This window comes from Alosa alosa, chromosome 10 (assembly GCF_017589495.1).
Source record: "Alosa alosa isolate M-15738 ecotype Scorff River chromosome 10, AALO_Geno_1.1, whole genome shotgun sequence".
Taxonomy (NCBI): domain Eukaryota; kingdom Metazoa; phylum Chordata; class Actinopteri; order Clupeiformes; family Clupeidae; genus Alosa; species Alosa alosa.
Window position 1 is genome coordinate 27953882 of NC_063198.1, and position 26727 is coordinate 27980608.

Here is a 26727-nt window from a genome sequence, read left to right on the forward strand (position 1 = left end):
GTTTTTCTGAAAAAGGCATGTTTTTCCATGTGTCTGAGAATGCCAAAAACAGCCTGGTTATTTAGTGCAATAACATACACATCATAGCTGTGAAGTGAAAAATAGGAAATATCATCAGCACATCATCATGCATTTTCCCATTAGATGTTATTACAAATAGATGAAATAACAGAATCATATTTGTAATCAGAATTTGTAAAGTATAATAGTATAATTTGATAAAAATAGTTTAAGTATAAAAGGTTGACATTGTGTCATGCATTGGTTAAATGATAACCCAGGCCCATACAATAGGCATATAATGAGCTGACCTTTTCATTTGTATCAATTTTGCTCTCTGTCGCTCTGTGATAGACAGCTAATATATCTGGCACCTGGTTTTTGAGAGACATTGCCAGTGTCTATCCAATTGAAAAGAAATGAGCTGCACAGATAAACAGTTTTAGTAGACCTGTGTCAGCAGTGGAGCTGTCCTAGCCTGTCACAGCTGCTCTGAGTTATAGCGGACCTAACGACAAGTATTGGAATCTCACAACAATATTGGGAATGTGGGAGTGTGCCGAGTCACATAGCTCACCTTTTCTAACACACAGCCACACACATACAGCACATCAAAAGAACAGTATGACTAAAATAAGCACAAAGAATAATTAGCAGACAGACAGAGATTTTGTGTGAGAGAAAGTGAAATAGAACATTATGTCCATTTTCCAATATATGGTTTAATGTTCTGCATTTCTCATTAGTGGGTCACTTTGATACTAAAAGTATGATTCTATGTAATGACTGTATGATATGTGTACTGTCCCTGTGTATATCTGTGTGTGACTGTATTTAGAAAAAGCGGGAATATTATGACTTTGCACCGTTGTGTTTCACTGTTCTGCATGGCTGCGTCAGTAGCTATCTGCTCCGGATTGCCAGGTTGCCACTAATCAGAGTCTGATTCAGTGTAGTCCACGTGAGATGGGATGACCAACGCCATCTCCCGTCAGCCTGGAAGGACACTTAAACCCTAACTATTTCCTTGTCTAGTGAGAGCAGCTGATGGATCTTTAGGTGAAGTCATGCTGTCTCTCCCTTGATGCGCATCATTGTAAATAAACTCTGTTCCTGATTTTTCATACTATTGGTCTGACTGGGTCTCTATTAAATCTATGATATCAAAATTACCATCATGTGTGAAAGGGAGAATTATCTTTTATCCCAGCTATTTTTAGAGACTCCCAAAATACAGATGATGGTGATGAGAATACGTCCAACATTATTTATGTGTTTGTGTGTGTGTGTGTGTGTGTGTGTGCGTGTGTGTGTGTGTGTGAATGTGTGTTTTGTGTGTGTGTGTGTGTGTGTGTGTGTGTGTGTGTGTGTGTGTGTGTGTGTGTGTTTGTGTGTGTGTGTGGATGTGTGTTTTATATGTGTGTGTGTGTGTGTGTGTGTGTGAGAGTGTGCGTTTGTGGATGTGTGTGTGTGTGTGTGTTTAGGGGTCAGAGAAGTCTCTGCTGGCCATTCTGACAAACAAGGACCTGCTTCTGTACCACGCTCTGCCTGAGAGCCGAGAGAGCTTAGACAAACCAGAGAAGAGTCATCCGCTCATCACTACCAGGCAAGGGCACACATGAATACACACACTCCTAGACACACGCACATACTCACACACACATACTGCTCACACACTGCTACCCACATTCTCATGCACGTACAAACACACACACAAAGACACACACACACACACACACACACACACACACACACACACAGAGAGAGACACAAACATCACCCTCCACAAACCACAAAACATTTCCTGTCTATCTGTATGTCCCTTAACACTCTCTCTTGCGCTCTCTCTCTCTCTCTCTCTCTCTCTCTCTCTCTCTGAAATTCATTTTCAAAGTTGCATGACTGTTCAGATGTTGCCAAAGCGACTGTTCAGATGTTGCCAAAGCATTTATAGCAATAAAATAACACATTACCCATGACACACTCTCTCTCTCACTCTCTTTCTCTCTCTCTCTCTTTCAGGCTGGTACACTCAGGCCCCAGTAAGACCTCCCCTCTCCATGATTCGGACCTGTCGTTTGGGCTGCGCACTGGGACGAAGCAGGGCGTGGAGACCCACGTGTTCAGGGTGGACTCACCCAAAGAGCTCTCCACCTGGACACACCTGCTGGTGGACGGCTGCCACACTGCCGCCGAACTCATTCAGGAGGTCACCACAGGTGTGTGTGTGTGTGTGTGTATGTTTTCATAAACAAATAGATATGCCATTTTAAGATCCCATTTGAACAACAGTCACCCTCCTAAAAGTGACCTTGCTCAAAAGGCACGTATGAATAGTGCTATACTGCCCTCCTCTGGACAGTTTATGTAGCACAGCCTCTCTCTCAGTATGTGGTTTACTGTAGATAGATAGATAGATACTTTATTGATCCCCAGGGGAAATTCAAGTAGTCAACTGGCAAACGTTCTTAAGTCTCATTGAGGACTGAGCTGAAGCAGACAACATTAGTAGATTAAGTTAACGTTTGTTATAGTCTGTATCAGAAGAATCTGAAATCTGACTTTTCTCTGTATTTTCCGTTCTGTGCTCTTCATGTCTGATTCATTCCTCTTTCTTGCTGCTGTCACTTTCTTTGCTTGTCTTTTCTTCGCTTCCCTCCTCTTGTCCTCCCCTCACCTGCTCTGTCCTGGCCTGCAGCGTGCAGCTGGAACGGGAAGCAGTGCATGCTGGGAGTGCACATAGACGAGGGCTTCACGTTGTTCACGGAGGAGGCGGGCGTCCGCAGGCACGTCCTGCTGCACCAGCCCTTTGAGCGCCTCCGCATGTCTGCAGACGATGGCGTCCGCATGATGTTCCTGGACTTCGGAGGCCCAGAAGGGGAGATAGTGAGTTTTTTAACCCTTCTGTCTGGAGCGGCTGTCGTGTGCTCTCGGTCAATGTCTGTATTTGTTATTTCATGCATATTCAGTGCAGTTGTGGCCTGGGGAGGTGGTGGTCAGAGGGAGAGTCGGACCTTAGTTACGCAGATGCCAAAGCAGCTTAGTTACACAGATGCCACAGGCAATGGAGGTGTTCTTCAGACACGGAAGTCTTGGACGAGCTCCCAGCTCTCTGTTCCTCAGACCGAGGGCTGTCTGCACCAAACAGACCAAACATTCAAGGCTGGTCATCAGACCCCTTGTTCTGTCTTGTCTCCAGACTAAATATATTGGACTCTTTTTCAGTGTGATTTTTTTTTTCAGTGTGATCTCTTAATTCACTTCTTACTTTATTAGTCAAATTATTATTATTATTATTATTATTATTATTATTATTATTATTATTATTACCATTATTATTACTACTACTAATATAAAGTAGTAGTAGTATTACTAGTAGTTTTACTCTTGATGATTTAATTATATATTTGATTCCTCTTGAAAGCCTCTGAAAACCTCTGAGGCCTCTTGTCCAATCATATTGAATGCTAACATTCGCGTGTGTTTCTCATCCTCTTGTCTCTCAGCAACTGGACCTGAGTTCCTGCCCTAAGACCATGGTCTTCATCATCCACTCTTTCCTGTCTGCAAAGGTCAAGCGGCTGGGGCTGTTGGCATGACAGCGGCCGGTAGAGGTCATGGCTACGGGACATCATGGACAGCCAATCCAACAAAAGGGCGGACCACGTTGCTTCAGAAAACCAAATTCCCAACCCTCGGTGGACTGCCATTGGTCAGAACCCTGCCACAGCCGGCAGCAATAAATAAAACAAACAAACGAATGCGCAATGAGAATGTGCTAGATTACTCTTACTCCGAGCAGTGGCGGCGAGAGGTCGCAGGTCCCTGGGCCACACGCACGCCCTGCACAATTATAGCATTGTTACCGCAGGAGTGACTTTTTTAGACACTATAACTTCTGGCCTATGGTCTTATCCTTTTTATGTGTTTTGGTTTGTGTGGTTGATGACAGGGCTTAGTCTGATTTAGAGGGCTAGTTCATTTTTAAAGTCAGCAAGTACATGGGGGAAGGGGGGACAACAAGCGCATCACTCTCAAGGAACCAAAGCGGCGTGGGCATAAGAAAGCCCTGTGCTCCCGAGTCTCTCTGAGAAATAATGACTTTTAGCCGCGCCTGAGTCACGCACTAAATTTATGAAATGCTCTGTCAACTCTGTTTCAGCACCAGATCACTCGTGTTGTCGTTGGCCGCGCTGCGTATTGGCTTTAACGACACTAAGTCTTCATAAACAAGAGATGAAGAGGGCAATTTTCATAAATCAAAATTTAGGCTTTATAAATATTAAACTTCACCCTAATCTCTCCACAGACTCCCTCAGAACGAATGTCAGCCGTCAAGGAGGCCCCTGCCAAGAGCAGTTCTCGTTTGGCACGATTATGGCTCATAATTAGGCTTCATCTCTGCTTTATGTCGTTAAAGCTAATATGCAATGTTAGACTATTAGTTTTCATTTTTAGTTTTCATCTAATGAACAACCCAGGCTGCACTGATGTGCTGTATGCCCATCAGACGTTAGAGTCTCTCTCTCTCTTTCTCTGTGTGTGTGTGTGTGTGTGTTTGTGTGTGTGTGTGTGTGAGTGAGTGTATGTGTGTGCAAGTATTTGTATATGCATGTGTGTTTGTGTGTGTGTGTGTGTGCGCGAGCGCACGTTTTCTATTTGTGTGTGAATGTGTGTCCCTTTTGTTTGTGTACTTGTTCTCTCCTCTTGGGCTAGTGGAGCGCCTCGGGCCTCCACCTCAGTGTTGCCGGATGGGTCCACACCTGACCAGACCCCACCTGGCCGTGCCTATAGCGGCAGGGCTGTCCTGTCCTGTCCAGAATTGCTCTCCTCCACAGCCTTCTAAACGCCCCTAACTGGTGTTCATGCCTCCCATAGACTCTCAATATGCATATAATGAGTTGACCTTTTCATTTGTATCAATTTTGCTCTCTGTCGCTCTATGATGGACAGCTAATACATCTGGTGCCTGGTTTTTAAGAGACATTGCCAGTGTCTATCCAATTGAAAAAAAAATGAGCTGCACAGATAAAGGTGCTCTAGGTGAGCCCATGTCCAGACCCACGAGGACAACACTGCCCAGTGTTCCATTGTGTTGTTTCGTGACAGCTTTGCATAAGATGATAATGATGACAATGATAATAATAATAATAATAATAATAATAATAACAACAACAACAACAACAACAACAACAACAACAACAACAACAATAATAATAATAATAATAATAATAATAATAATAATACACATTTTGTTGTTTTCTCTCTGCTGTGGACTAATTCAGAATGTAATAGTGCCCCCTAGTGACGTCTTGTGGAATGATGCTTGCCAGAGCCCAATTCTCTTCAGTTCTGTTTTGTGCATTACAATGTGGTCCCTTGAGTTTGACCTTGTTCTCAGTGCTCGGGGGTCTTCTTTTCCCACACAAAAATGCAGACAAGAGCAATTCATCTCCTGGAACTAAGAAATGACATTCAATCGGAATCTGCAATCTGTATATTGTTCTCTGTCTGTTGTAATAAGGTGTGAAACAGCTACATCATTCTAAAGGCACAAGGACAAGATATGGTTTCAGAAGAGGCAGAAGCATGTCAAGCTGTTTCTGTGTGTGTTTTTTTTTTTTTTTGCAAAATATATACAAATTGGCTCGGAAACAGCTGAAGCAAAGAATCTAGCAGAGGTATTGAGAAATATTCTCTTTTTACTCCACCTTTTATGGTAATTGCCTCAAGGCTGTAATTTGATTGTTTGTTGCACCTCTCCAGTGGTGTAATTTTAAGTGATACATTTTTCTTTGAGAGATTTATTTTCAATTTTTTTGCAACCATTTCTGTACAACCAAAAGCACTGCAGCAGATTCACTAAGGGAATGATGTTCCATTCTACCTGGGTTTGATCTCTTCTCCCGACACCACAGAGAATCATAAAACCGGTCGCCTGCAACTACTCAACTAGTTGGCCTTCTGTCTGTGTGTGTTGGGATTCATATACAGTTTAATAATATATAAATATGCATTTCAATCTATAAAAAACAGGTTGATTTTCAGAGGAAAGAAAAAAAAGTGTTGTATATTCTTATTTAAACAAAGCGTGCCTTGCAGGGTTGTTTGTATATAAAAAATGTAATAAACTTTGATAACTTTCATTGTGTCCTTGGTGTGGTTTGTGCTGTTCTCCACTCTAATTGCTATGATCTAGAACAGAGGCTTGTGTACCTGGTCTCAGATCAGGTTCCCTCCGCCAGTTCCCCTGGTAACCATGGGATACATTTGTAGAGGAATATGCTCAATATCCTATGGCAGGACCCACCAGAGGAGAGTGTTTGCTGATACGCTCTTACATACAAACCAGGCTCTGCCTGCACACACATCTAAGGAGCTCACACACAACAAATGCAATCAAACACACACGCACACATACACACACACATATACAGAGCCTTTCTGACCATGCACAGTTCATTACGACTCTCCCGTAAACAATCAGAAGGGGCCGACGTGATCACAGACGTTTAAGACAAGATGTTTACAATAGCCAGGCCATATGGTTACAGCTCCATCTCGTGCCTTTGCTTTTAAACGATTGGTCTGAAAGATGAAAGAGCTCACCACTATATAAGAATTCATGTTAAAGTCTTCCACATCTGTGTCCCTCGTGCAGACTCTTTGTTTGAAATAGTATGTGTCTGGGAATGAACAGCCTTCTTTACAAATCTTGTGTTGGCAGCACAACAGGACTTCTTTTGACCTGTTAATAATTTATCATAGGAATAACACATAATGCATTTAACTATAGCTTTCACTGGCAAGCATAAATGTAATGAACTATTACATACATTAAAGTGTATACTGCCTTACTGCACACTTAAGACAAGCTGTGGACAATGTAAGGTCTACAGTCACCTCAGAGAAAAAAATAGATGGCCTTAAACAAAAGCAAATTATAGTTAAATATACTAATATCTCTGCCGTTGTCTTTTTTATATAAGTGAGTCCATGTTCTGAGAGAAAATGGATATTTTCCAAATGTCCAGGGCACAACAGCTGATGCAAGTAGAGAATAATAAAATATAATCATATGTTTTTTATCAGACTACCAAATCAGTACTGCTAGCTCACATTATGCCCCCTTCACTCACAAACCCCCTCCTCCCTCCCTCCCTTCCGCGACTGCACAATGGGCTGGTTGCCATGGAAACAGGACCAGGAGATTGGCAGCAGCCTCAGTGTTCTATCAGTTAGCCGGAAAAATTGCCAATCAGTCGTACAGATCGAGCCTCGGAGAGAGGGGGAGAGAGGGAGAGATGGAGTGAATATATTTTGATTAGAAAAAATGGAAGGCCACTTAGGAAGGAGAGAAAAGAGAAAATTGGCTCCTGCTGAGGGGAGGGGTATACATCAAGAGATGGTTGCATCATGCCTCTCTGCTCCGGCACAATTAGACTCATTGTTTGTCTGTCTTATGTTAATGAGAAGTAGGAAATGAAAAGACTGCATATTTTCAGCTTCAAGGTAGGTGTGTGTTTATGTGTGTGTGTGTTTGTGGGTGAGTTTTGCACATTACATCTATTTATGAGAATGTCCTCTCAGTTCATATGCCGCAGCACACCTCTAACACACTCTACAAATTATGTTGCATTTACTTCCAATGTAATTTTCCTCTTACTTCAGCTTTTTCTCACAGTTGCTCGTGAGCTGTGCCTACATTAACGGCCACAACCAAGGATCCATTTCTAGGTCTGCAAGTGAGAGCAGAGAGCGAAAAACAGACATCTCTGCAAAACTATCAGGACCAACACCATGAGCAGAGCCCAACACTACATTTGCAACAAACCAGTGAATGCGATCTTACTAATACATTTCTTTTAAAACGACGTAATCACAATTCGGTTCTGTTCACACACACACACACACACACACACACACACACACACACACACACACACACACAGTAATTGTTTTGACATGAGGAGCAAGAGTGTAGAGTCAGGCAGACTGGGGAATAAACAGCTCAGCTCAGTACATTGGGAGTGGCACAGCACAAGCCGAGGCCACTGGTCCGTTAGTCGGGATCTAGCTCAGATACCCATTAGAGACTCTCACAGTCCTCCCGGCCTAACCATCACCATGGAGAGCAGTTAGGCACATTAGCTGCCTAAGTCAGGGTCTTGTGGAGAAGAGAGGAGAGGATTGGAAAGGAGGGTGGAGTGTGTGTGTGTGTGGGCTGGGGGTGGGGGTGGAGGCATCTAAGCACTTGTTTGCCCCGAGGCTGCCCTGTGCACTGCCTGTCACAAATACAACAACTCCCTGAGTGGAGTGTGCAGCGGGGGCCTGCAGATTGGTTTCTGTTCAGATACTGTAACATGCAGATTGCATGCAGACACACATCCCCTCAAGCGTGCATTTACATCACACACACAGAAATATGCGCTCACATATCCATTGAACGTATGCAGACAAAGTTCTAACACAGAAACTGTTCAAACTTTTCCTCATTTACCTTATTAATGACAAATTGTGTTCAAAGCTCTTGGTCTGTAAATAAAAGAAAATATATCTGCAGTACCATCAAACTAGGCCAGGGTGTGCTACAATACAAAGGCTGAAACCCATACAAAGTGGTGTTGTAATCATGGTGATTCCGGACAGAATTGCGAGTCTTTGGATTTTATTTGGAACAAAAGCATTGTGTTAGGGTTGACATGAAGTTATGTTAACTATTTCTGTGGTGATTTGACCAATTACAGAATCCACACATAGACTTACTGCTGATGCTTCATGGGGTTTGGAATGCTCTTTTTACTTTAGAGTCAGTAGGGGTCTCTGTTCCTCCATCACTCTGTCATGAAGGAATGACAAATGAAAGAGAGAGAGAGAGAGAGAGAGAGAGAGAGAGAGAGCACAAGAGCTCTCTGATTGAAGAGATGACCTAATTCAGTTCAGGACGTCCCACAATGCCTGCGCATGTGTACACACATATTCTCTCTCTCTCTCTTTCCCTCTCTCCCTCACCCTATCTCTCTTACTCTCACACACACACACACACACACACTTAGAGAGAGAGAGAGAGAGAGAGAGAGAGGAGTAGAAATAGATTAATACTTCTAATGGGCCAGTGAGATCCCTGGGAAATCATCTACTGTATGAGCGCTGCATCATTCTGAACACCAGTTTCATGCGCAGATCATCTCTTCTGAGGTCAAAGAATAAACAAACAAAGACAGAAAGCAAAACAGCCCTCTGTGTGTGCATGTGTGAGAGAGAGAGAGTGTGTGTGTGTGTGTGTGAGTGTGTGTGTGTGTGTGTGTGTGTGTGTGTGTGTGTGTGTGTGTGTGTGTGTGTGTGTGTGTGTGTGCGCGGTGTGTGTGTGTGATGGCAATCAAGCCAGGCTTGGTTGACTGCCAGCTGAATTCTGAATTGTACTGCTAAATATTTGCGTGCCAAGTTCCCAACTGAGCAAGCGGTGAAACACAGTGCTGTTAACATGAGCCCATCAGCTCCCTGTTTGCCTGGCTGTGTTCAGAGACTCACTCACATAAACAAACCTGAGTCAGGCAGAAATGAAATGGAATGGTGACTGCAAACTTTATACACTTCACACTCATCCACACTTAATCCTCAATCCCCTCCTTCTCTCACTCTCTCGCTCACTCTTTCACATGCATACACTCTCTCTTTCACTGTCACTCCCCCTAACACTCCTCACAATTTTCTTGCTCTTTCCTCTCTCTCTCTATCTCTCTCTCTCGCTCTCTCTCTCTTTCCCAGTGGCAGGAATTATGGGGAGTCATTTCATGCTCAGACATGGTTTTGACTTTTTCCCTTTTTTTATTATTGTTATTATTACAGTATGTACTAAAGACCCAGGTTAAGGGTATTAAATAGGCCGCAGCAAATTGTATTTTTGCTCAAGTAAGCTTCCTGGAAATATTCCATCTGAGCCTGCTTTTATTCTTGTGAATGTAGTTATGAATTTTAAAGCAGACTGGTCTAAGTGAGCGAGAGAGGTCTGTGAGTTGAATTCTGAGTAATGCGAAAAGATTGGAATTTCTTGTTTGAGAAGCACTAAAGAAGGGAATGGGGGAGAATCTGAAAGCAGAAAGAATGAGAGTGAGAAAGATAGAGAGAGAGAGAGAGAGAGAGAAGGAAAGAAAGGAAGGGGAAGGAAAAAGGGAGAGAAATGGTGCGTTGTTAACTATATGGCAGATTGTTTTTATATTCATGACAATATGTTCATGGATATTTCTGGATAAACAAGCAAAGACTTTAATTACTGCAATCCTGATAAAGATGTTTGGTCATTATTTATTTATCTACTTTCAGAGAGATATGATGTCTGGTAACAGACTGAGACAATGAGAGACAGATGTAATGAGTGTGAGTGAGAGAGAAAGAGAGAGAGAAAGAGAGAGAGAAAGAGAGAGAGAGAGAGAGAGATATTAACTATTGCCACATTTTCAGTGAAATTCCCTACAGCAAGGTGTGACAATGGCTTCAGATTGAGAATTCTCATCAGAAAAGCTTAATAATAGCACTTCACACGAGAAATGACAATCGCCTGAAACAAAGAGAGAGAAGAAAGCCCAAATAATAACAAATCAAACATCTAATTCAATTAGGAGCCAGGGAAGAAATATTCCTGGCTTCATGTACCAGCACCGCTGAATTGTTTCGATTAATTTGATAATCCAATAAAAAGTGGAATGCGTCTTTTTGCAGGCATTCTCATTTGTGTTATCTTAAATTCTCATTCAGCGCACAGCAGACGAGGGGTCGTATGGGAGGTTAGAACAAACGTGATTAGGTAAATTACACGCATGCCACTAAACAGATAATGCTAACTAACACCCAGTAATTCAGGCCTAGCGCCATTCTAATACACAGGCATATGAGGCCGAGAAAAGGCGCTCATATTTATAACAATTCCAGTTTCACAATATCAATCCAAAGTTTCTAAAGGGCTTGAGACCAATGAGTTTAACATGTCAGGCCTCGGTTTTCAGCAGTCCACCAAGTTGCCGAAAGACGCCCCACTGTTTTGTCAATTGTGATCCAAACATTTTTTTTTTAATTCTGCCTTCATTTTAATAACATTTTATGTTTTTTTAATATTCGCATTGTTAAATTAAAGGTGATGGCGGTCCAACAACAAAACAGAAAGTGGTGCGCCACTGATGGCAAGCCACTAGTGGTATGATATCTGCAAATTTGCTATCTGGCCAATAATCTGTACACATCTTTACAATTCACACTGCATAAACACCAATGATGCCTGAGAAATATGACTTCAAACTAACTGGGTAGCCTTTATAGCCACCGGAGCCTCTATAGCCACCGGAACTTATAGCCACCGTAGCCTCTATAGCCACCGGAACCTATAGCCACCGGAACCTCTATAGCCACCGGAACTTATAGCCACCGTAGCCTCTATATCCACCGTAGCCTCTATAGCCACCGGAACCTATAGCCACCGGAGCCTCTATAGCCACCGGAACTTATAGCCACCGGAGCCTCTATAGCCAACGGAACATATAGCCACCGGAGCGCGGAACCTATAGCCACCGTAGCCTCTATAGCCAACGGAACCTATAGCCACCGGAACCTCTATAGCCACCGTAGCCTCTATAGCCACTGTAGCCTCTATAGCCACCGGAACCTCTATAGCCACCGGAACCTCTATAGCCACCGTGAGCCTCTATAGCCACCGAACCTATAGCCACCGAACCTCTATAGCCACCGGAACCTATAGCCACCGGAGCCTCTATAGCCAACGGAACATATAGCCACCGAGGGTGAAACCTATAGCCACCATAGCCTCTATAGCCAACGGAACCTATAGCCACCGGAACCTCTATAGCCACCGGAACCTATAGCCACCGGAGCCTCTATAGCCACCGGAACCTCTATAGCCACCGGAACCTCTATAGCCACCGTAGCCTCTATAGCCACCGGAACCTATAGCCACCGGAACCTCTATAGCCACCGAACCTATAGTCACCGGAGCCTCTATAGCCAACGGAACATATAGCCACCGGAGCTGAACCTATAGCCACCGTGAAGCCTCTATAGCCAACGGAACCTATAGCCACCGGAACCTCTATAGCCACCGTAGCCTCTATAGCCACTGTAGCCTCTATAGCCACCGGAACCTCTATAGCCACCGGAACCTCTATAGCCACCGTAGCCTCTATAGCCACCGGAACCTATAGCCACCGGAACCTCTATAGCCACCGGAACCTATAGCCACCGGAGCCTCTATAGCCAACGGAACATATAGCCACCGGAGGGTGAAACCTATAGCCACCATAGCCTCTATAGCCAACGGAACCTATAGCCACCGGAACCTCTATAGCCACCGGAACCTATAGCCACCGGAGCCTCTATAGCCACCGGAACCTCTATAGCCACCGGAACCTCTATAGCCACCGTAGCCTCTATAGCCACCGAACCTATAGCCACCGAACCTCTATAGCCACCGAACCTATAGCCACCGGAGCCTCTATAGCCAACGGAACATATAGCCACCGAGCTGAACCTATAGCCACCATAGCCTCTATAGCCAACGGAACCTATAGCCACCGGAACCTCTATAGCCACCGGAACCTATAGCCACCGGAGCCTCTATAGCCACCGGAACCTCTATAGCCACCGGAACCTCTATAGCCACCGTAGCCTCTATAGCCACCGGAACCTATAGCCACCGGAACCTCTATAGCCACCGGAACCTATAGCCACCGGAGCCTCTATAGCCAACGGAACATATAGCCACCGGAGCGCGGAACCTATAGCCACCATAGCCTCTATAGCCAACGGAACCTATAGCCACCGGAACCTCTATAGCCACCGGAACCTATAGCCACCGGAGCCTCTATAGTCACCGGAACGCAGAACCTATAGCCATCGGAACCTATAGCCACCGGAACCTATAGCCACCATAGCCTCTATAGCCAACGGAACCTATAGCCACCGGAACCTCTATAGCCACCGGAACCTATAGCCACCGGAGCCTCTATAGTCACCGGAACGCAGAACCTATAGCCATCGGAACCTATAGCCACCGGAACCTATAGCCACCGTAGCCTCTATAGCCATCAGAACCTATAGCCACCGGAACCTATAGCCACCGTAGCCTCTATAGCCACCGGAACCTATAGCCACCGGAGCCTCTATAGCCACCGTAGCCTCTATAGCCACCGGAACCTCTATAGCCACCGTAGCCTCTATAGCCACCGGAACCTATAGCCACCGGAACCTCTATAGCCACCGTAGCCTCTATAGCCACCGGAACCTATAGCATCATCCTGCTCTGCCAGAACATACATCTCTAGATTTGATTTTCATCAGTCATTTTAGTCAACCTATATCTTGAGCCTTTAGTGCTGTACGGCATAAGCGATCAGTAATATGGTGTACTTCTCATATTCATTTTCAATTTCAATTTCAATTTAATTGTACTTACAGTATAGAGCACCAAAACATTACACATGTCTCATGGCGCTTTACAGAGTGTTAGACAATCAGAGAAAAAAAGAAGAAAAAGAAAAGAAGGCCCATGGGTAACAGAGAGGCCCATGGGTAACAGGGAGGCCCATGGGTAACAGGGAGGCCCATGGGTAACAGAGAGGCCCATGGGTAACAGGGGGGAAAAACTCCCTAAAATTGGAGATACATATAGGAAGAAACCTCGAGCAGATCCACGACTCACTGGCCTGACCCATCTGCCTAGGGTCAGATACAGGACAGTAAGGTCTGTATACATGACAAATGCATAATGATAGTCAGAGCATATTATTGTCTTTGGTTGCCAGCCTGTATCCATAGCCTTAAGAACACATCCATAAGGAGTTATAAAGTACTCATTATGCCTCATAAGATTGCCATAAGTGTGAATATAAGACGGTAGAGCTTGAAATATCAGAATGCACACAAACACTTCTTTTACCTCTTCATAATTGCAGTGATGACATCTTTGCTCTTTATGGATCCATATGTGACTTCATGTAAGCTTTACTATTCATAGTTGTGAAGAGCCTATACCTAAATATAATTATTCTTTATGAGTGCAGTTATGTAAATTTATAGATAGTTATATAGACTTATGTCAATTACTTTCGCAATTCACAAATCCAACTTGTGATCCGATCTCTGATCACAAATATTTCTTATAATAACAAGGTACTTAATTTAATTACTTTTATTATATACTACCATGTTCATAAGATGTGACCACATATTTCTCAGCAAAGTTATTACACGTTACTACAAATATGACCTTACCAGTTTAACCAATAAACCAGAGGCAATAAATAATCAATGTTTTTCATGATTGGCTTCATTAAAGCATGCACCTCATTGCTAGAGTACTGCTGACACCTGGACTTTAAGAACTCTCAGATTGGTGACAAAGATTTCTCTTCCACGAGTTACCCCTTGCACCCTCCTCCTGTCGTTACTGTGCCATAAATGCAGGACAATATCTAGTCTATATCGGGAAATAAATCATGACAGGATGAACTGGCTCCTGACAAGAAGTTCCAGGTATTGCGTATAGCAACATTTTTACCCCCTGACTTTAAGCTACAATTAAGTTACGTTACGTGAATGATGCAGAATGATATGAAATATGTGAAGCGCAAACCCTGTTGGCAATGGGCCAATGGCAGCAGTCATTCATTTTTACAGTGGACATTATAAACAATATTGGACATTATAAACAATATTGGACCTACTTGAACGGAATATTGGACTAATCTTTGGGCTGACTCAATTAACTTTCTGCAGCATTTTGAGGAGCCAAATAAGAATAATAAGTTGACCAGAATAGCCAAGAATAGTCAGGGCCATTATCATCTATTCTGTATTATCATAATGTAGGTTCTCTCTACAATGGATAGGGCTATAATGAATATTTAAGTATGCAGCAATGTAAAAAAACATCCCAATTTTCTCTTTTAATAGCACACAATATAAAGTATGAATATCACCTATATGTCCATATCCTATATCCATCTGCATGTAAGGCTTTCTCAAGGTGAGATTGCAAGAGTCTCAGTTGAGCAAAAGTAATGATGAGAGTATAATTTTCTCTATGATCACTGGTGTGATCATGAAACAATTTAAGATAATCAACCCAAGACCTACCAGTATACTGTCATTGTGTCATTTTGTGATGATATCCCACATGCAGTAGATTGGCATAGTGGGAACAACCAGAAATATTCATCTACATCTGAGACTGAGGTTTATAGACTATGTTTTCAGGTGTATGACATATTCAAATGGATTTGTTTCGCTCATAAGAGTGAATCAACCTATCTCATGTGAACAGGTCCAAACAATCTTATTTAATCTGCATCCCCCTCATAGCATCCATAAACATCTTACTTACTTTGCAAACACAAGCTGAGCAGCACACTCTTTCTGCCACCATCACCACCTTCCCCTTTTCCCCTTCCTTCATATCACAGAAGCCTCTAATGTCACAACATTATCTCCGACCTCTTTCAAGCCACAGCCTTTTGAAATCTTGATGTCAAAATCCAATCAAGAAGCACATTAGCAACCCTTCAATGTACTTCAATACCATTATCAAAGGTACCAATAGCCATACCTTGTGGCTCTAGTGAGGTAAGTATTGCTCCACTTTAGCTCACAAAAGAAACCTATATGTGTAGCCATATATGTGTAGTGTGAGAAAATGGTGGTAAGTGTGGTGGGGGTACTGGCAAATAAAGTGAAAAGCTTGAATGTGGCTATGTTTCCTACCATGTTGTTGTAGAGGCAGAAATGGATTTTTATGGTCAACTAGATAATGCAATTCAAGCTAGCTTGCAAATAATTGTCCTTGAGAGGATTTCAATCCAGTTTTGGCTTTTGAACACTCCTCATAGCACCTCAGGATAGTGCTGGGTTCACATCAGCGCTACAAAGCCTGTGATTTAGATAATTGAGGCTTTTGAAGAATGTTCAAAGTAGAAAAGAGCATGCAGTACACTGAAATATATTTGTTTTGTATGTTTCTGTAAATTAGTAAATGGTGACTCGCTGTACTTGTGTATTGTTTCAGATCTGTGGACATCAATGTTGATTGTGGGCATTGCTAATACTTTAGCACTGTGGGGGCTAAGCTTGGACATTTACATTTATTCATTAAGCAGACACTTTTATCTAAGGTGACTTAAAAAAATGAGGAATAACATTCAAGCTATAATGCAGAGGAGACCTAGCTAATTCTAGTTAATACTATCAACAAATAGTACTACTAGAAGATGACTGCAGAAGTTTTTAGTATTAATCGAACTAAAGCGTGTTAAAGGATAATTCCGGTATTTAGCCCTTTTCTGGTTTGTTTTGGATGAACTAGAGTGGTGGACACCGACATTTTGACGATGGGTCCTGTTTCGACTTTCTGACTCATTTTGAATCGCCTTTAACTGTTTCAGAGTGGCTGGCTATGGGCATGCACAGACATGTCCTTAAAACAACCATTTAACGTTCATTTTCAAAACAGTGCAACTCATTGAGTGGTTAGTGGTGGTGTTCGTTGATTATTAAAATCAATATATCAGCTCAATGTATGATTTCAATCTGTGTTATTACAGTGCATGAAAATGCACTGTACTGTTCTTCCTAGGCTTCATCTTATTACAGTGCATGAAAATGCACTACTGTTCTTCCTAGGCAACAACAACTTCTTCTTATTACAGTGCATGAAAATGCACTGTACTGTTCTTCCTAGGCAACAACTTCTTATTATTACAGTGCATGAAAATGCACTGTACTGTTCTTCCTAGGCAACTTCTTATTATTATTCCGCTTACCACTTTTTCCGTACGCAATTTCTCTTGAACAGTTTAACTTAGAAACTTCATTCAAACTTTGTAACGTAGGTCTTCAAACGGACCAAGCTGCTATGTCTTTTCAACTTTGAAACTTTTATACTTTTTAAACTATTAAAGAAAAACTTTTTAAAAATCCCCATAGACTTAACATTGCCGGTCATAATACGGCCATTAAGGAATTAGAATCCTATGGCAGGTGTTCAGGCCACCTGCAGCCTCAGGCTTTAAGCATACAATCTGGGTCAATTAAGACCACACATCCTATTCAACTGTTTCCTCTGCCCAAAACTGTTTCAAAATAAAAGTCCTCACTACAATAATCCACTGTTAAACCCATTATACTACTGAACTTTTTACATTCAACTTTTAAACGGTCTACTTTTAAACTAACATTAAACTATCTATCTATTAAACTAGCTGTCTATCAACAACTTTTAAACTATCAACATTCAACTTTTTAACTTTTAAACTATATACATTCAACTTTTAAACAGTCTACTTTTAAACTATTATTAAACTATCTATTAAACTAGCTGTCTATCAACAACTTTTAAACTATCAACATTCAACTTTTAAACTTTTAAACTATATACATTCAACTTTTAAGGCGAGACACTACAGGTGAATAGGGTAAAATTTTTAACAAGCAGATATCACTATGAAACTTCCCCAGTTGATTACTTACATTAATATGAGAAAAAAATGTTAAATTACAAGTTTGCTGTAATTTAATGTTTACATATGCAAATTAGGCATTATCTAATTAAATATGCGCTAATTTGCATACATTTTAAGGCACGAAACCTGAGCATTGGATACAGCCAAGTTCAAAATTATGTTTTCATTGTGTTCAGATATTAGATGGGAAAACATTTACAGAGGGATTTCTGAATATCTACTTTTGTTATCCTGTAAATCAGAAAATTATGTCACTAGCCCTAAAAAAATAGCTTTTTTCCATGTTTTTAGGCATAAAATGTCATGTAAGTCAGGCTAGGAATAATATATCAACAAACCCCTCTGTAGAAATCTTCGACATATAGTTAGGCATAAGTCTAGAAAGTTTGGTGTATGTACGTGCTTCTGAAGTGGAGTTTTTGAGCTCAGAGTGTGAGCGGAAACTCATTTTGAGAAAACAGCCTTGAAAGACAGCCAATGAGATTCCGTTCTCAGCCTAGACTCGCCTTTGAACTTTCGCGATTGGTTACTGATAGAAAGGAAGTGTCCATATATGGATCACATAGCGTGATACAGGAAAAACAGAGCTTTCCAACGGTAGTACACATGTTGTTTTGGACCACGGTCGCGGGAGTGCATGCAAGGTTAGAATGCTAACTTTTGCTGAATTTAGGAGAAATATACAGGCGCGAGTAGACACAATATAATGAAATAAACACCTAAATGTGTAAATCGGACTTTTTTGTTGTAGTAGTTTGATAGAATACATGCTAAGGTAACATACTAGCTCAAAATCTCGAAATTGACCAGTGCATGAAAAAACGATGTTTTCACCTGCCGTGTCTCACCTTAAACAGTCTACTTTTAAACTATTATTAAACTATCTATTAAACTAGCTGTCTATCAACAACTTTTAACTTGTCATCAACTATGTCAACACTTGTCATCAACTATGACTCCTACCCACTATAGCTAGTTAGCATGGTTAGCATAGTTAGCATGTGAACATTGTTAGCATGTTTAGCTAGGTTAGCTAAGTCACATGGTTAGCATAGTTAGCATGTTAACATGCTAGTTAGCATAGTTAGCATAACAACTAAAAATGATTAGCTAGGTTAGCTAAATCACATAGTTAACATGATTAACATAGTTAGCATGTTTAGCAAAACTGCTAGAAAATGTTAGTTAAGTTAGCTAAGTAGCATGGTTTGCATAACTACTAAAAATGATAAGCTAGGTTAGCTAAGTCACATGGTTAGCATAGTTAGCATGCTAGTTAGCATTGTTAGCATAGTTATCATTTTTGACAAAACTATTAGAAAGCATTAGCTAAGTTAACATGGTTAGCATAGTTAGCATTCCTAGCATAACTACTAAAAATTAATAGCCAAGTTAGCTAAGTCATATGGTAACATAGACAACAGCATTAGCATTATTAACATTTTTTAAAAAAAACTTTCTATAAAGCATTATTATCTTTGTTAACATAGTTAGCATAACTGCTAGCAAACATTAGAGCCATTCCAACTGTCAGTTATCATCAACTATCTACCTAAATAATTTAACCATTTAAACTATCCACCTATTTAACTGTTCAGCCATTCCAACTATATTAAACCTCATCTACCTAGCAACCAATATAGTTTGTTTTTACTCTGTATGATATTTTACATCATATTTTAGCATTTTCATGCACTGTATTTCCTTCAGGAAATGCTTTTCTAGTTTGCTTTTGCTATTTTTTCAGATACCTCACAACCGTGTATAAACTTCCGCTTAATATTTGAGTCTGAAGCATAGACAGTAAAAGAAGGTCTCACGGGGGAAAGACTACAACTGTAAACAGACCCCTTTCCTTTTCCGTTAGCGCAGTGATATCAAGGAGCAATGAGTCTTCCAACAGAAATCAATGGGATTTTAACAAATGGCAAATAAAACATGACAGAAACTGTATTTCGCTACGCTACTTGTTTTGGAACATCAGCTAACATCACTAACCACTCGGTGAGTTGCACAGTTTTAAAAGGAGTTCTGAAAAAGGAGAACCTACAGTACACTCTTAAAATAAATGTGTTAGAAGCAACACAAACTGTTGTCCCTATCTGGATACAGAGATGTGTTAAAAACAACACAAGCTTTAAGAGTGTAAGTTTCCCAATGATATTAGCGGCTAGTTTCTGTGATAAACGGTAAATTTAATCATATTTACATTCTGCACAGCTCTGCACATCTGTCAGTGGAATAGCCCATGAACTCTTCATTCAATACATGCCAAACCACTCCTCTGATTGTCCTCTGTACAATAAGCCGGCTAGTCATTTACATGGACTCCAACTTTGGGCTGAAATTCCTCCTAGGAAAAACCTCCTGACTACCACCTGACTAGAGGACCTTTCTAAACTGGAATATCTCCCACACCATGCATACTACTGAGCTAATTCCTTTAGAGGACATTTAGGACTTTTAAATGTTATCAAATTTTTAGGGTTTTGGGAACTTCCTTTTTTTCTTCCCAAAACCCCACCCCCATACTTTTGTTATCAATTAAAAGTCCTAAATGTCCTCTTTAGAGAACAAAATGATTTAGCTCAGTACTATGCATGGTTTGGGAGATAGACTAGTTTAAAAATGTCCTCTAGAGAGGACAGAATGTACCTCTGGCACATTCTTCATCCAATGATTCAGTGACAAGACTTCAGTGAATAAAACAATTCATAATGATTACAATATGTGTCAGTACATATTGTTTTGCAAATTGTTACGCCACAAAGCATCCCACCATTGTGATTCTTATATTGCCAGATTCCAGACAATCCTATCTACACAAATATGAATAGATATTTCTACTGGCATGCTTCCTGGTGACAAGAATGCAAAAACACACCTATAGGACACTTACTGGATCTGCTCCCTGCTATTTCAAATCTATGATACAGCTTTACATCCCCAACCGCCCACTGCGGTCTTCTGGTGAGTGTTGTGTCGACCAACTATAAATGCTAGGTCAAATTCAGGACTCTTTTCCTCAGTGGTTTCTCGTTGGTGGAATGAGTTGCTATCATGTGATAGTTTTGGGTCTTTCAAGACTTACCTGTTCAGCATACACTTAAAGGTTGTATCAGCGATTGCAGACCCAAACAAGGCCCAAACATAAGTGATCACATTCGTCTAATCTTTCCTAACGATCCGCTAGCTGCCCACCCCATAAGCAGACTGTCAAAAAAAAAAAAACGCCTCTGTAGGCAGCCTAGGCTCTGAGATCTGCACACCAAAACATTTGCTACCAACAAGTGTTGCCAACCACTCAAAGGTAAAATAAAGTGTTCCAACCAATAACCAACGAGATGCGTGTTCAGGAGAGTTTCAATTGCACGGGAGGGAGGGGGAGAGAGTAGCGGGCTAGCTCTCTGTTTTGTTTTAACGTCAACAGAAGTGACATTACCCTGCCATCGCTGATACAACCTTGAATTAATTAAGTGGTTCTTATGAGTTATGGTTTGTATATTATGGTATTTGTTTATTTTCATTTGGCTATTGATCATTTATATTGGATTGACATTATTGTCACTCCCGATCCGGGTCACGGCACCAATGTAACCTGTGTTGTGTTGAACCACGCAGTTCAGCCTTGCACACGCCCGGACTCGAACCCGCAAACAGCAGCACCTAAGATCGGAAGTCGAGCATGCTGACAATCAAGATAAAAGCCCACAATGCTAGCTTTCATGCCAGTGTGCCAGTTTGTCTGGTGTGTATGTTGACTGGTAATATTTGTATAAAAACAGTGAAAATTCAACAAGGCCCAGCCTAGTTCTTAACAGGGTTCTGTTTTGCCTCCGAAAAGAAATTTCAGGTTTCTGGCAAACAATTGCTGCAAATTTCCGGGAAGGTTATTTTTTTACATGGAAATTAGTTTTCTGGCAAACTGTTGCGGTTAACTTTTGCCAATGTTGCAGCAAATTTGCAGCAATGTCATATGCAAATTGGGTTTGTTACCAGAAGTTCACTGGAAGTTTGCCATGATTGGTTAAATGTGGTGGCAAATCACTGGCAAACACATTTGACACTAGTAGCAAACTTCTCATTGTTGTCAGAACTTGCCTCTAAGGGCCAACATTGGCAAACATCTGGCAATGTTTTCTAGTGAACTCATTTGTTTCCCACCAATCACCCACAAGTTTGCCAATCTGCTGCAAACATTACATTTCATTCAAATGTCACGAGTCAGCATGATCACTAGACAAACTGGCACACCAGCACCACTCTTAAGGCATCGGGGAGTGAGGTTTACTAAGGTTCCACACCTATGCCAGCTGGCATCCATTACACAAATATGGAGTCTTACCAACATTTTAACCCTTAAACAGGCAAGAGTGAAAAAATAGTAAAAAAAAATCATATCCACACTCATTTTTGAAATATTTAGGATATTTTTGATTTTATGAGTTATTTCTCCTGGGATACATTGCCCTATTAAGGTATGAAAATAATCTAATAAATAATTCTCCTTTAAGAACTGTATTATGAACCCTACAATTGTAACAGTCCAAGGTAGACTTAAAACCTATTTTATACAGTCTATGGTTAAAACCAGCGATGGCATGATCAAGCGATTGTAAATGCTCATATAGAACTTCAGAGGTCTATGAGTGTCCATCCAGTGAAAACTGTTTTGCTTACCTTAAAAGTTGAAATGGCTCCATGTAAGTGGAAAGGGGTAGGAAGTAAATCATCTTGTTGTCTTACATTCAAAAAGTAATTTGCTTGGAAATTAAATGTATACAATCTTGGGCCATCTTTGTTGTTTTTCTTTTAGGCTTTGTTTTGCTCGAAATGAAAGTGAAATGTTGTAGCCTAAAAATCTAGATGCGCCCTATGGGTAGTCTAGCAACTCTCCGTTGGCTTACAAGCTGGAAAAGTTAAACTTTGATCAGGTCAATCACATTGTGTATAGAGTCAGTAGGCGGGCTTAACATAATGATGGCTAGGGATCAGTGTTGTGTGTAACGCGTTACAAAGTAACGAGTTACAGTAACGTAACTACTTTTTCGAGTAAAAAGTAGTGTAATGCGCTACTACTGAAAATTTGGTAACGTAACGTAGTTCCTTTTTCATATCGGCACAACGTTACTTTTCCCAGGGACAGATTTGACAGCGTCACTGCTTTCTCAGCTGCGCGCTTGCACAATAGCTCCACACGGCAGCCTACGTGACAGAGGCTGGTTGCATAAAGTGCAATCATAGCTCCACACGGTATGTGACAGAGGCTGGTGGCAATGAAGAGCAATCATACCAAGCGAGACGCAGCCAACGCTAACTTCTGAGGGATGGAGGTATTCACATTACTTCAAACTCGTTGAAACTAATGGGAGGAATGTGAGTGTTAGTTGTAGCCTTACACTGTGCCCTGATTTTGTCCACTGCCGTAAACTCAACTGCCAGCCTATTGATACGATTTACACTAGCTTTGCACCAAATTTCGGAGGAGTGCCTGTTTAATGAAAGAGTATAAGGCTATAAAATAAGCCCTCATATATTTTGTGTTCACCTATATGCCCATATTATTTGATGTTGTTTCATAGGGCTTTAGTGGTGGTGTTGAAGCCTATAAGCCCAATGTTTTCTTATCAAGTGCTCTGTTTGTGGCATTTTTATAATAAAGGACACAAAATAAATACCTGTTATGTCCTCCATAGTAGAACTTTATGTAGGCCTACACATTTAGGAACAGATATTGGGTTCTGCCCAAAGTCGAGCAAACATAAAACGTAAAAAGTTACTTTCCATAGAGGGTAACTAAGTAAAGTAACGGGTTACTTTTTTGAGAAGTAACGAGTAACGAGCAAACACTACTTTTTAAAAGTAACTTCCCCAACACTGCTAGGGATACATACATTTCAAAGTTACAAAACTAACTCCAACACAGTTAAGCTTTTTCTTCATCAATATATTTAGACAATAGTCATAATCAGTTATTATGATTGATTTATTGAAAATAACTATGATTTATATGTAATTACTCACCACTTGGTTAGCATGTGTGCTACGGACAAAAAGTGTCTGCTAAATCATAACCAGAACTACTTTCACATCATACTTTCCCAGTCTCCCAGATATGGGTAGCCAGACTGTCCTGAAAAAAAAAAAAACTGATTGGCAGGAATCTCTCATGATGTAAATGACAAGTTTCCCATGCTGCTTCCATATGTTGACATGGATAGGCAGTATTTATGATACATGTATTTAAAATACATATATTTTCAAATACAAAATAGTCTTTTGTAATTTGTATTTTAACGGATTGAAGAAAATGGCTGCGTATTTGTATCAAAATACTTTATATGTGACTATTTGTAGTTTAAAAATACTGCCAAATACTTTTGGTAAAACCAATGCTTTTGGTGATGTGATGACATCATAAAACTACAAAACAATTAATCTACAGTAGCCTCGGGTTCTGACTTAGTAATTTGCCCAGACTTGTTGTGATCAGAGTATTGAGATTCAGGAAGATGATCCAGTGCAAGATGAGTAACGTGTAGGTTGCTCATGAGTAAATGATTCAACTTGCCATCACAAGTTAACTTTTATTAGCATTATTTTCATTACTTAACCACATGGTTACTTGACTTACACTAATAAGTTTGCCTGCTTATGATACAACTTTGACTGTGATGTGTATGTGTCCTGCAAAGCTGATGATAGGCTTCATAAGGCACCGTTCTGAAAAATGTTCCTGAGTATTGTTGTTCTGGCACATCCCTTTTGATATTGGGCAATTTATTTTTCTTGAGAACTTAAAGAATCATCAGTAGGCAGGCTTCCCTGTAAAATTGTTCAACAAGTTGGCCCATGTATCACCTGAAGCAATATCAAGAATTCTGGGCATGCATTGACAATCTCAGAGATCTCCTTATTATATGTCAGTGTATAGTGAGTTTGAAGTCGTTTTTGTAAGGTAATAGAACTGCATTGGGTTGCTTTAAACTCATTCTGTGGTGCTCATTGTTTAGTTTGAACCACTTGACAAGTTCAGTTGTGACTTTTTGAGTACATCTCTGACACAGTATTTAGGTGATGAGATATAACAGGCAGGTCAGCATAGTTGATTTACTGTTTGCAGATTTATGGCATTTCTCGTAGGCAGAGAAAAGTTGTTGCTCTCAAACACTGCCCACTTAATCTTGAGTCAGTCTACTGATGAAGGAATAGATTAAATAGGCAGAAGGTTTGCAAAGTGGTTTCATGCTTCCTTTCAGGAGTATTTTTTAGTATTTTGAAAATACAAAAATAAAGTATTTTATCTTGATACATCGTGTGACTAATATATTTTATAGTTTATTTTGATATACACTTAAAATAGGATGTTGGATATTTTATTTTAAAATACATTTTGTTAAGCAGCTAAAAACATCCATCTCTACTGATATCAGAACGCCTTTGCATTTTTGTTTTATTTACAAATGATCTGGGATGCAATGCAGCAGTACCTTGTCACAGATTAGACTGAGGACAGAGGTTTAGCTCACCTGTAGACAAGTGGAACAGTGAAAGTGCTGTCCAAACGTAAGCTTTAATTTTCAGTTGAATCTAAAGAGTGACCTCAGAAGAATGTGCCAGAGGCCCTAACTTTCAGTGTCATGGCCCTCCCACCCCAGCAGGGCAAACTAAACTCATTTCAAGTACAAGTATTTCTTTCAAAAACACTGGTTTGGATATGTGTCATTGTAACAGTAACATGGAGATGTACAAAGATGAGTGCTCTGGAAGGAGAGTACAGCCTTTATACATCTGAATACAGAATGTAAATGTGACCCGCTGGTCTCCAACAACCCACTCACTGAAGATGCTCAAAAAGGCACTGTGGCTTGGGGACAAGTCAAGTGACCTTTGGCTACAGTGTAAATGCAGTGTGTGCAATGTCCTGAGAGAGGGTTGTTCTCTCTCTCTCACTCTCTCTCTCTCTCTCTCGGTGTGTATGTGTGTCCATGTGTGTCCATGTGTCTGTGTGCATTGTATGTGTATGTGTGTTTTACTTTGAGTCAACACTTTGAGAGGAAGTTTGCAGAGCACAGAGGGCAATAAACCATTTCTCGTTCTTTATTCTCAATGAATTGTTCTGAGGTTGTGAGTGTTTCAGGGCTGCTGAATATTGTGGCGCATGAATAAGTTCATATTCTGGATGTATTACATTTATATAAATATTGTCTGCTACTATTAGATATTGTAATATTCTAATCTACTCGCTCTCAACAATATCTGTTTTATATGCTTACCATAAAGAATTAATGCATAACTTCAAGACATTTATCATAACAACAACTGTCTAGGTAGAGCATGGCTTTTCGGTCTCAGTAACATGTACTTTTGTTGGCCATATGAACACTCAAATCAGTATTCACCCACAAAAAAAGGCCTTGATGCAATGTGCAGCAGGCATTACATGTTTAGAACCATCATATTAGTTCAAAGGGGATTGCTGTGGTGGTTTCTATGTAGGGGGTTTCTATTATATAAATCTGTAGTGACAATGGATAATTGCACAGTGTGTTTCTAGTGGATGCTTCACTCCTGTTTCTACATAACCACCAAAAGATGTGAACTAGCAAGGGTGAAATTTGAGTACAATGAGTATTTTTAGGTTTTACTTGGTGACAAGCTACTAAAAAGTTATCCAGACTCTGACTAATTGCAAGCACAACACTGTATGAGCTGCTTGGTAAGGAAACCAATCATGGGGGGCTTTTACATAGTTTTCCCCTTGTGGTGTGAGTGTGTGTAGCCTATGTGTGTGTGTGTGGGGGGGGGGGTGGGGGTTATACAGTATGTGTGATTCCAAAAGCTTTCTTGAAAATATAGTCAACTCAGTTTAATATTTCACAAATATATAATTTTGTTAGATAATATTCTGCAGCATCAGGTGTTCAATTTAGGTTTAGTCTTTCTTTATGGGACTTTCATGAAATGTTTGATTTCGTTCATTCTACAAAACAAAACCCCTCTATAATAGAGAGAAACTGAAAACCTTTTCTTGTCAAAAACCACCCACGTTTCCTGCTCTCTCTCTCTTTCCTCCACAGAACTAAAGCTGCAACTGACAGGGCTCATATTTGGGGAGTGTATAGACAAAACTATAAAGGACAGATGCTTTGCCCAAAACCTGACCCTTTCCACTAAAGACTACCAGACTTCTAACAGCTCCCATGTC

The 26727-nt window shown here is 40.7% G+C and overlaps 1 protein-coding gene across 1 annotated transcript in view; it reads left to right on the forward strand.

Annotated features, from left to right (window-relative positions):
• Positions 1-6146, forward strand: part of snta1 (syntrophin, alpha 1) — a 30262-nt gene extending 24116 nt beyond the window's left edge. The window contains exons 5-8 of the mRNA XM_048254656.1: positions 1485-1606; positions 2023-2219; positions 2699-2886; positions 3507-6146. Coding sequence (XP_048110613.1) covers positions 1485-1606; positions 2023-2219; positions 2699-2886; positions 3507-3599 — 600 coding nt within the window. The 3' untranslated portion in view covers positions 3600-6146. The remainder of the gene's footprint in view (positions 1-1484; positions 1607-2022; positions 2220-2698; positions 2887-3506) is intronic.
• Positions 6147-26727: the final 20581 nt, after the last annotated feature.